The sequence below is a fragment of the Halichoerus grypus genome, chromosome 10, assembly GCF_964656455.1.
Source record: "Halichoerus grypus chromosome 10, mHalGry1.hap1.1, whole genome shotgun sequence".
NCBI classification, from domain to species: domain Eukaryota; kingdom Metazoa; phylum Chordata; class Mammalia; order Carnivora; family Phocidae; genus Halichoerus; species Halichoerus grypus.
The window spans coordinates 100777906-100790064 of record NC_135721.1 but is presented as its reverse complement, the minus strand read 5'-3'; the positions used below and the strand labels follow the sequence as shown (position 1 = coordinate 100790064).

The 12159-nt window shown below is 38.3% G+C and overlaps 1 protein-coding gene across 9 annotated transcripts in view; it reads right to left on the bottom strand.

Moving 5' to 3' along the window:
• Positions 1 to 12159, bottom strand: part of TASP1 (taspase 1) — a 295816-nt gene that overhangs the window by 102373 nt on the left and 181284 nt on the right. For all 9 annotated transcript variants that reach the window (XR_013441943.1, XR_013441945.1, XR_013441944.1 and 6 more), the window contains exon 11: positions 4942 to 5052. Coding sequence is in view for 6 of the 9 variants with exons in the window: in XM_078056923.1 (XP_077913049.1) it covers positions 4942 to 5052 (111 nt within the window). In the remaining 3 variants the exon portion in view is untranslated. The remainder of the gene's footprint in view (positions 1 to 4941; positions 5053 to 12159) is intronic.

The following is a 12159-nucleotide window of genomic DNA, read 5'->3' as shown; positions in this document are numbered from 1 at the left end:
GGTTGCTAGCTAGTTTTAGTCACTGCCATAATGATTTCAGCCAAATTACTTCAAACAGGAACTTGAGATCCACCATTAACAATTTTAATTTATAGTGTCAATTAAGGAGCAATTTGATTTCCAACTATACTTTCACACAAATAGTTTAGGTTGGCCTGTGAACAAACCAAGGATCCAACAGAATTTTGGGGCTAGAGGGGACTTTCTGGGCCCTCACTCTATTCATGAGGAAACTGAGAACAAAGAGTTGTCCTAAAACAAACAACTAATTTCTTCACTGTTAAAAGAGGGAAGAACTCAACCTTCTTGCTCCTTGTCCAGGCCTCTGGAAATTCAATTTATTTCTTCTAACTACTTTATAAATATCATCTGTGGTTCCTGAAAATTCCCAAGTGGTTCTGGAAAATTTTCATTTTCCAATCCTATTTCCAAATCACCTGATTAAAAAGAATTTCACAGTTTCAGGTTGGATACAGTAGAGAATTCATAGAACTCAGCATGGTGAAGGAATTTAGAAACCGTTTGTCTAACATTCTTTTTTTTTTTTAAACAAAACAACTTAAGTAACTTGCTACATCCAGTGAGTCAGACACAGAGTCCAGAGTGGAACCCAACTTTGCTAACCCCCAGGATAGTCTCTCCCTGTATTTCCCATTCATTTTACTTAAAAAAAAAAGGCAGTATGATCCTACACAAAGAATACACACTAACTGGGTGACATTGGGCAAGTCATTAAACTTGAAAACTAAGTTTTCTTCAACTATTAAATACACAGGGTCAATCAGGTGAGCTCTGAAGTTCACTTCTTTCCATGAATCTGGAATTGTTAAGATGGGGTTCAAATGCACCATTAGGTCCTGGGTTCCAGTGGCAAAATGAAATACTGCAGTCCAACTCTCTGAGTAGCTTCAAAGAGCTATAGAGAAGGAAAGCACAGACAACCAGAAGAGAATAGAATGGAGTTCAGGAACTCCTTAGCATGGACCCAAATCTGGAAAGGTAGAACTAGCTGGTGAATCTGTGGTTTTAGATTCAGTAAAGTGCTTCAGAAAGTTGCGATGTGCCATAATTCCACACCTACCACAGGTTCCCAGGAAGTTAACTTCTCCTGAGCAACTAGTTTTCACCTCTTACTATTTCTTCCCACTAATGTTCTGAGAATGCATCTAATATAGCTGGACAACTAATAATAAATTATATAAATTATATATGCTATTAAGGCCAAGAATTTGGTTTCCTTTAAAAACAGCATTCAACAGTTGGTAATTGTTAAAACAAAAGACCAATAATACCTAAGTCTGATTCTGATATATTTGAGGATAGAGTAACATGAATGTAATCAACCTTTTTCTGAAAAATCATGAGAGGCAGACCTCAAAGGCCTGTTCCTAACTCATTCCTCAGCTTACATTTTGCTATCAGGCAATTCTTGCTAGCATGTATATAGTTAATAGCATTACTTATGTCTTCATAACCTCAGTTTAAATAACTGTAAGAAAGCACCTGTACAAAATCTCTTCATATTGAATTATTTTCCTACAGTTATTCACTCTGTTCTTCCTTCAGATATATCCAATTCTTTCCTGCCCATAATCTGTTTTTCTTTCTCTCTTTGCCCTAAAAATCTTTCCTGATAGGGCATTATACTTATTAAAGGCCGGAACAATAATGAAATACAGTTTTATCCCCATCCCCAGAACCTTCCATCGATCCCATCAGTTGTATGCTTATCTAGTTGATACGTTTTATCCTTTGAGCTTCTAAGTGGATTTTCATAAATTCTAAGTAGAGACACCTTTGGGATGAAATATGTTTTGATAGGTAAATCCTAAATTTGGGCAGAATAAATAGTTTAGAGCTCCCCATGAGTACCCTAAAGGTAGGACTGGGGCTAGGATGTGACTGGACATGTGGGCATTGGTGGGAAAACCAGAAGAAAAGAATTGATCACTGGCATAGGTTTCTGCCCCTCTTTCCAAGCTGGTGAAAGTAGAGGAAAAAGAGGAGACAAATAAAAAAGCCCCAGCTAGATCTGGAGGATCCAAGAATAGATGAGGCCTAAAGACACAGAAAGCCAGGTAGGGAAGTTCCCCATTCCCATGCCACACTCAGGCCAATAAGATGCTCTAGGAGTAAAGCAGAAAAACTAGCCTCATATACTTGGGCAATGAGGACTTGACATTCTCACTGATTATTCCAGAAGTTTCAGACCATCTGATTCTACTACCACTAGCATCTACTGTCAGTGGATGCTGTGTGCACTAAGAAAACCACAGGCTACAACAAGACCATGGACACCAGAGCAAATTCAGCAGTAACAGAAGCCAGTAACCCATAAGGAGGTAGAGGGCAAGTCCCATCTCAGCAGAAACCAACAGTAGGAGGAGGGAGACCATGTACCAGATGGTCCCTCCCACAATGACAAAGAAGTTCCCTTGAATCCCACTGCCACCCAGCAGAGAGGGAAAGTGGCAAACAAATATAAAGTGCCATGTATAAAGAGACTAGGCTTACATGGAAGGAGCTAGCAGAATGAAGGCAAGAAGTCAGGCATTAAACTGAGTTAAAGAAGATAAACAGTTACAAAAGGCACCCTTCCTGCAATTTCCAGCATGGGCTGGGAAGGAGACAGTATGGGTGTGGACATCTGGTGAAGTCTGCCCCAGCCACAGGCCCAGAACACAGTCCCCCTGTAACTTTGAAGCCTAAGCCTGGGGCTGGCAATATAACTCCAGCAGCTGCACAGGACTCCCTTGGCAAGGCCCCACACAGTCTGCATGTAGCCTCTGTGGCCCAGAGAGTCAAAGACCAAGTAGTCAGTCCCTCTAGAAGCCCTCTGTGACCTGTGGGCTCTGAAGTCCTCTGTGTCTTCTGCCTCCACTGGTGCCAGGCTCCCACTACACACCCAGCCACTAGGTACTGACCATCTGCTCCCTGTCTGCACTCGAGAGTAGCCTACTGTCTGCACAGCAACTCCAAACCAGTCCCAGCAAGGCCAAACCAGTGAACTTCTCTGCTACCTGGTGGCCAAACCATTCCTTCTTCATCAAGGTTTGTGCCCCTTCCAAGTATGTCCTCACTTGGACACTCAGCTCTAGAGTACCACCTAGAGTTTCTTTATATCTTACAGTTACTCTTTCAACATAGTTAACAATTCTTTATATTATACTTCTCCTGATTAACCTAATGTATAGTTTGTTTGTTTGTGTTTTTAAGATTTTATTTATTTGTCAGAGAGAGAGAGCACACAAGCAGGGGGAGCAGCAGGTAGAGGGAGAAACAGGCTCCCTGCTGAGAAAGGAGCCCGATGCAGAACTCTATCCCAGGACGCGGGGATCATGACCTGAGCCAAAGGCAGATGCTTAACCAACTGAGCCACCCAGGCATTCCCAATGTATAGTTTCTATCTCCTGATTGGACTCAGAGGGCTACATCCACCTAGTCTCAAAATCTGAGTCTACCAATATTTCTACTTTCTCCATTTCCTCTCCATCCTTTGGACCATTCCCAGCCCCTCATGTCTCTTTCCTATAGAGATGGTCTTGGACAACCTTAGATCTATTTTATAAACCCTCCCCCAAAATACCATTTTATTTGTCAACTTAGAAACACATAAGGGTTCTCTCCTTCCTATCAGATCAAATATGAACTCTTATGTTGAGATTTTTTTTTTGAGATTTTTTTTTAAGATTTTATTTTTTTCTTTTTTTTTATTATGTTATGTTAATCACCATACATTACATCATTAGTTTTTGATGTAGTGTTCCATGATTCATTGTTTGTGCATAACACCCAGTGCTCCATGCAGAACGTGCCCTCCTTAATACCCATCACCAGGTTAACCCATCCCCCCCCCCATAACCCTCAGTTTGTTTTTCAGAGTCCATAGTCTCTCATGGTTCGTCTCCCCTTCCGATTCCCCCCCTTCATTCTTCCCCTCCTGCTATCTTCTTATGTTGAGATTTTAAGGCCTTATGTGACCTGGCCTCACCAGCCCCACTGCACATAAGGAATACTTCTTGCCAGGTAAGAGTCATATAAGTGTCTAGCTCTCCTGATACCACATCTGACTGTCATGTCTGTTTATACTCCTCTCTGCTCCCTCTTTTCCCACTTATCCCAGAGCCTTCTGGGGCCAGTTCTAAGAGCCCCCACCCATTAGTTCTTTTGGGAACAATTTCTTCCTACACTTTTGTCTGCATTGTCCTCATCACATAATTGGCATTCTATTATACCCTGTCTTAATTGTCCAACTAGAGATACCACCTCCCAGATTAACCCTGTAATAGGCTTTTCTAATTTATTCATGGCTATTACCCTTATTTTTAACTATATATGTCTTATACAACTTCACCACTCTTCACATAGTGGTAAGCTCAATGTTACATGATGGGAAAAGCAGACTAAATCAAATAGTTTTAAACCTATGTAACAGTTATGGATAGGACCACTGCGAGGCAATATAAAATCTTTCTATAGACTTGAAAAAGACACCCCTTCCTCCAAACTGATGCAGCCTCACAGCTTGGCAAATGGAGCCCAGGCAGAATTTCAACTCAACCCTACACAACTGTACATGGCAGCACTGGACTCATTAATGTATCACTGACTAAAAGAAGCGTCAAAGTGTATTATAAAAAAACTTTTAAAGGATGTTATCTCTTGAATTTTGTTTTAGTAGAATTTTATGCTACTATATATATATCACTCTAATCCTAGATAATGTCTCACAGCTTGGGTATTAGATTAGTTTTATGGCAAATTTCATGCATTAGTAGGTATCTCATGTCATTCTTTTCATGACCAATATTAATTGGAGGTATAAGTCTATGCTAGGCCCTGGAGCTAGGCCTTTTGGCACAAATATGGTATCTGACTGGTTTACAGCTCAGTGAATCAATCTATATTTAGAAGAACACAATTTTTTAATGTTATACTTACTGATAAACTTGTTTTGCATAGTCTCCAACAGTGCTTGGTGAGCATCTTCAGCTTGTAAAGCGTGTGAACATTCTCTAGCCAGTATGGTACGTACAAGATGCTCCCCACATCCTAGAAATAAAAGGAAACCAAGAACGGTTGAGGAAAAGCAGTGCTAAACATCCTTCTTGTCTTATTAGCATTAAAACACCCTTATATGCCACTTAAGAAGTAGCTGTTTTGGAGAATAATTCAGTGATGGATGAAATGACTTCTATGAGCAATCTAGAATTTTAGTAATAAGACTCAGCAGAAAATAAACAAATAACTATCTAATATCAAAAGGAAACAGAGAAAAATAAAAGAAAACCCCTTTTTTATAGGAATGGTTTACATAATATAGGAATTCAGATTCTCTGCCTAGGAATCTCCTAGGGTTCTGTCTCATTTCCATTGTTGGGTAACTACAGAAATTCTGTTTTATAATTTATTTGTTTACATACAACTGTCCTAGTCTCCCATTTTGCCTCTGGCACCCCACACACCTGGGCGCACGGGAGAAGTCTAAACAGCCAGGGGCAATCTAGATCTCCATCGACCTATTTTTCACTAAAATGTCCACCACACCTCAACAGCTGCAAAGTGGACTTAATAAAATAGCACCTTTCTCACTTTATAATAGTAACTTACATAGCCTTCAGGGATGAATACTCTGTAATTTAAAAAAAAATAAGAATATATTTTTAAATCCTTGGAGTAAACTGGGACCATTCAGACACACTAAGAAAGGGCAGGCATGATGGCGATGGGAAGCACTGCCTAGAATTCCATTACAATTTCTATCTGTTGAAAGTAGAAACTGCATGCAAAAGTAAAGACAAAAGAAATTTAACTTATAGGCTGGTAAGTTCAAATAAAAGATTTCTGAAGAGGCTGATTTTTTTTTCTTAAAATTAAAAAGCTACTTTCATAAACATTGGAGGGGTAAACCTTTTCAAAAAACTACTAAGTGACAGGGCACCTGGGTGGGTCAGTTGGTTAAGTGTCCCACTCTTGGTTTTGGCTCAGGTTATAATCTCATGGGTCGTGAGACTGAGCCCCACATCGGGCTCCACTCTCAGTGGGAAGTCTGCTTGAAGATCCTCTCCTCCTGCCCCTCCCCACCACGCACACGCTCACTCTCAAATAAATAAATCTTTTAAAAAAATACTAAGTGCCACTTGAAATGCTTATTATATATAAAATCAATTGCATTAATTAAAATGCAAATACCCTCTTACCCAAATGAGAACAGAAGATACATAAGACCTGCTTCCCATCTCTTAAAAAATAAAATAAAATCTTGAGGGAAGCAGCTCAGCATGGGCACTGGCTGCCTAACTTGCTTACACCAAGTCCCACACACCTGTGCTTTGGTGGTACTGCCCTTCCCAGTCAAGCTTGCTTTAGTCCCAGTGGGACAGGCCCCTCCCCCCAGAAGACCAGCAGAAACCCCCGCCCACACCACATGTCCCAAACAGAGTTCTACAGGGCCCCTGTTCTGGTGGAGTTAGTATCAGGGTCATTTCACAAGCAAACCAGAGCACACATAGTTAAAACTCGCCACAGTCAGGCCAGGAACCAAACACTGCCCACAACAAAGGAGAGCCTCTGCGGATGACTGGCCTAAAGGACAGAGCTGCCAAAACACAACAGCACAGGGCACACAGCACACATGGGAGACACTCCCTGAAATTTCAGACCCTGGGACCCTGGGCACTACATGACCTCTTCTTCATAAGGCCATTACTTTCAGGAGCAGGAGACATAACGGGCTTTCTAACACACAAAAGAAGGCAAGAACTTAGACAAAATACCAAGATGGAGGAATTTATCCCAAATGAAAGAACAAGATAAAGCCACAGCCAGAGAGCTGAGCAAAAAAGATATAAGGAACATGCCTGATGGAGAATTTAAAGCAACAATCATAAGGGTACTCTCTGGGCTTGAGAAAAGAATAGAAGACATTCTATCCCTTACAAGAGAGATAAAGGAGTTAAAAAAGAATTAATCAGAGATGAAAAATACAATAAACAAGACTGCAAGTAGGCTTCATGCAATGAATAGCAGGCTGGAAAAGGCAGAGGAATGAATGAGTGATCTAGAAGACAAAATAATGGAAAATAATGAAGCTGAAAAAAGACAGAAAGAATTATGCAACACAAGAACAGACTCAGGGAACTCAGTGACTCCATCAAATGTAATAACATTCATATTATACGAGCCCAAGAAAAAGAAGAGAGAGAAAGGGGGCAGAAAATTTATTTCAAGCAATAACAGCAGAAAACTTTCCTAATCTGGGGAAGGAAACAGACATCCAGATCAGGAGGCACAGAGAACTCCTATCAAAATCAACAAAAGCAGGCCAACACCAAGCCATATTGTAATTAAATTTGCAAAATACCGTGATAAGGGAAAAATCTTGAAAGCAAAGAGAGAAAGTAAGTCCTTAACTCAAAAGGGACAACCCATAAGGGTAGCTGCAGATTTATCAACAGAAACTTGGCAAGCCAGAAGAAAGTGGCATGATATTCTCAAAGTGCTGAATGGGAAAAATCTGCAGCCAAGAACACTCTATCCAGCAAGGCTATCATTCAAAATAAATGGAGAGATAGTCTCCCAGACAAAGAAAACCAAAGGAGTTCATGACCACTAAACCAGCCCTGCAAGAAATATTAAAGGAGACTTTTTGAGTGCCAAGGAGAGACCAAAAGTGACAAAGACAAGAAAGGATCAGAGTAAATCTCCAGAAACAATGACAAAACAAGTAATAAAGTGGCAATAAATACATAATCTATCAATAATTACTCTGAATGTAAATGAACTAAATGCTAAATGCTAGCTAAATCAAGAAGCACAGGGTGTCAGAATGGATAAAAAAACAAGACCCATCCATATGATGCCTACAAAAGACTCATTTTAGACCTAAAGACACCTGAAGATTGAAAGTGACAGGGTGGAGAAATACTTATTATGCAAATGGATGTTAAAAGAAAGCCAGAGTAGCAATACTTATATTGGACAAACTAGACTTTCTTGTTCTTGTACTGTTTTTGTTTTTGTATTTTTGTATTTTTTTAAAGATTTTATTTATTTGAGAAAGAGAGAGAGAGACCACAAGCAGGGGATGCAGCAGGCAGGGGGAGAGGGAGAAACAGGCTCCCTGTTGAGCAGGGAGCCGGATGCAGGGCTTGATCCCAGGACCCTGGGATCATGACCTGACCTAAAAGCAGATGCTTAACCAACTGAGCCACCCAGGCACCCCATATTATTTTATTTTTTAAGATTTTATTTATTTTAGGGAGAGATCACACAGAAGCACGGGGAGGAGCAGAGGGAGAGGAAGAGAGAGACTCTTAAGCAGACTCCCTGCTGAGCATGGAGCCCAGCACAAGGCCAGATCTCACCACCCTGAGATCATGACCCGAGCCAAAATCAAGAGTCAGACACCCAACTGACTGAGCCACCCAGGCACCCCTGTTCTTGTATTATTTTTATCCTGCTTTGGTATCAGGGTAGTACTGGCCTCATGGAATAATTCTGAATGTGTTCCCTCTATTCCATTATTTGTAAGATTTTCATAAAGATTGTGCTGGACGATTTTTGATTCCTAATTCAATTCATTCTTGTTATTAGTCTAAAAAGATTTCCTACTTCTTGGATTTAAGATTCATGAGTGAATCTTAGTACCCTGCGCATTTTTAGGAATCATCTGGGGTTTTTTTCTAGGTTAATTGATGTGTTGGTATAAAATTGTTTATAGTAATCTGTTATCACACTATTTCTGTGGTTATCTGCTGTATTTTTTTCTATTTCTCATTTTGGTTTTTGAGTCTTCTCTCTTTTTTTTCTTAGTTAATGTAGTTAAAGCATTGCCAATTTTGTTTATTTTCTTGGAAAAACTGGTCATTACTTTCAATGTTATGTTATTGTTTATTCTGGTCTCTATTTTACTTAAAATTTCTGGGTTTCTTTAATTTCCTTCCTCTACTAGATTTCAGCTAAGTTTCTTTTTTTCTAGTTCCTTGTGGTGTAATGTTGTTTATTTGAACTTTTTTCTTAATACAAGCATTTATAGCATAAATTTCACTCTTAACATCTGCTTTTGCTGCATCGCATAGGTTTTGGAATATTGTGTTTTCTTTTTCTTTTGTTTTGAGACATATTTTGATTTGCCAATTGATTTCCTATTTGGCCCATTGCTTGTGCAGTAGCGTGTTAATATTTACATATTAAATATTTAATATATACACTGTAGATTTTTCATCTTTGTTTTATTGTTGATCTTCAGTTTTGTACCACTGTGACTGGAAAATATAGTTGGTATGATTTCAGTCTTCTTAAACTTGTAATATTTGTTATGTCTCTTTTTATGTGATTTAACCAGGGATTCTTCTGCATATACCTGAAGAAAATGTGTATTCTATTTTTCTTGGATGGAATGTTTTATATATATCTTTTAGAACCACATATTCTGAAGTATGCTTCAAGTAAAAAATATTCTTGTTGAGAAAAAAAATTAAAAGCTCACCTTAAAAAAAAATCCTGCCAAAGTTATTCCATTAGTTTATTAGAAATCAAGTTCTACATTCACATAATGGGTAAAGGGTATCAAAGGATCGGAGCACCCATTGAGACTACAGGAGAAGTATGATTCAACTTACAGTCAAAAACTTCACAGCAAAAGAAGGAGCATCTCTACCATCCACTCAGATTCCCCCACAGGTCCAGGGACAAAGTAATGTTTTCTCATGTTATTAATCTGTATGCACACACACGCGCACACCCACACACACACTACACTAGTAAAGGTTCTTAGCAATCAAAAAGAAATGTGGGCTAAGATTATCAAATGAAAGAACCTCTCTTAAGTAATGTCTACAAATTTTTAAATTTATGAAACATAAAGCAACACAAACTGATATAATACACAATTCTCTGTTTAGCTGGCATGTATTGTGACAGGCGTTAGGCACCAACAATAAATCACCCTAAAAATATCATCTATAATTGTAAATCATTGTTAAGCCTTTCATATCAGGAATTTTCCCTTCATATGTACAACCTCTCCTTCCCATTCTCTCCCTATCTCCGTTTCCTCCCTCAATATATACATGCACAGATGCATACATACATACATATACATACATATGTGCATATTATGAATACACTTACAATATATACTCATTTTCAAAAATACAAACCATTCAAAAAGTGTGAAAGTAACCATAAGAGACTCTTAATCTTAGGAAACAACTGAGGGGGTGGGGGTGGGGGGATGGGGTAATGGGATGATGGACATTGGGGAGGGTATGTGTTGTAACGAGCACTGGGTATTATATAAGACTGATGAATGACAGACCTGTACCCCTGAAACAAATAATACATTATATGTTAATTAATTGAATTTAAATTTTAAAAATAAGTTTTAAAAAAGTGTGAAAGTTTTAAAAATCACTTCATATTTTGGGGCACCTGAGTGGCTCAGTAGGTTAAGCGTCTGCCTTCCCCTCAGGTCACGATCCCAGGGTCCTGGGATCAACCCCTGCATCGGGCTCCCTGCTCAGCAGGGAGTCTGCTTCTCCCTCTGCCCCTCCCCTGCTCATGCCCGTGCTCTCTCTCTCCCTCAAAAAAATAAAATCTTTAAAAAAATCACTCGATATCTTGCCAGAAGTAACTTCCCTGTATTTTTTGGTAAAGTGTAAATGTAAATGTCCTTCCAGATCTGAATATCATTTTATAAGCATCTAAACTTACAGGAAGATCTAAAAATGCAATTTAATATATAACTTTCTGAGCAGGATTGTGGTGTTCCCTATTTTGTTAAATTTTTGCAATATTATTTTTATAATCAGGGAAAAAAACAGCAATAAAGCTAATAGAAAAGAAACCATTTTTGACACTTACTATGTAAAGACACTGTGCTAAGCTCATGAAACTCCATAAATTTTAATTCCCTTTGTGTACATATTTGATGTTGAAGAGTGAAATGTTATACTTTAGAACAATAATAGTTAGAAAATTGGCATATTATAAGCTAAATGAGTGTTCAGAAGGTTATGTACACATGCCTCAAGTCAAAGAGCTAAACCACATGAAGTTAACATTACATCAAAAATACACAATATGTGTCAGAGAGACTTTTTCTCCGTTGTTATACAAGAATATACAGGATTTTCCAATGACTGATTTTTCACTGAGAAACTTTTAAAATTATGACTTCTATTCGGACATATATCACCTCTAAAATAAGAGCGCTGACATCAAAAGCTTGTTCTCCTGCAGGTTCCAATCAAAGAAAAGTTTGACTTATGTGGTTTTACCCACAAAATTCCAAGGTTTCTTAGAATATGCTGCCAGATAGCTGAAGTGTGATTCAAAGGCAAAGAGTTCTATTCATTATACACAGATATGAAGAAATAAGCCTTTCATTGTGTCCTCTTTTTGTCCTTATTCAGGCAAGTATGTATTACATTCTCAGATCTTAGAAGAAAACATGAATTATACATAAAATGAAGACCTAACAACAAACCTAGAAGAAAAGTGATATGAGCACACCTCAGAGATATTGCAGGTTCAGTTCCAGATCACTGCAATAAAGTGAGTCAAATAAATGTTTTGTTTTCCCAGTGCATATGAAAGTTATGTTTACACTATACTCTAGTTTATTAAGTGTGCAATAACATTATGTCTAAAAAAATGTACATACCTTAATTAAAAAATACTTTATTGCTAAAAAATGCTAACCATCATCTGAGCTTTCAGCAAGTCATAATAACTGACCAAAGATCCTGATAACAAATATAATAATAATGAAAATGTTTGAAATACTGTGAGAATTATCAACATGTGACACAGACACAAAGTGAGCAAATGCTGTTGGAAAAATGGTGCCAACAGACTTGCTCAACACAGGGTTGCTACAATTCCTCAATTTGTTAAAAAAAAAAAAAAAACAACAACAACAGAATATCTGTGACCCACAATAAAGTGAAGCACAATAAAATGAGGTATGTCAGTAAATATCAAGTTCTAAAAGAACTTACTTATTTTAGCATCAGTAAGAATGACAACTTCATGGATTAAAACACATAGTGAATTCATAACGTACATTCTAAAAAGCATCTGTCACCTCTGAAAGATGCTATGGAACCAATTCACTATTCTGAAAACTGGTACATTAAAATAAAGATTCTAGCA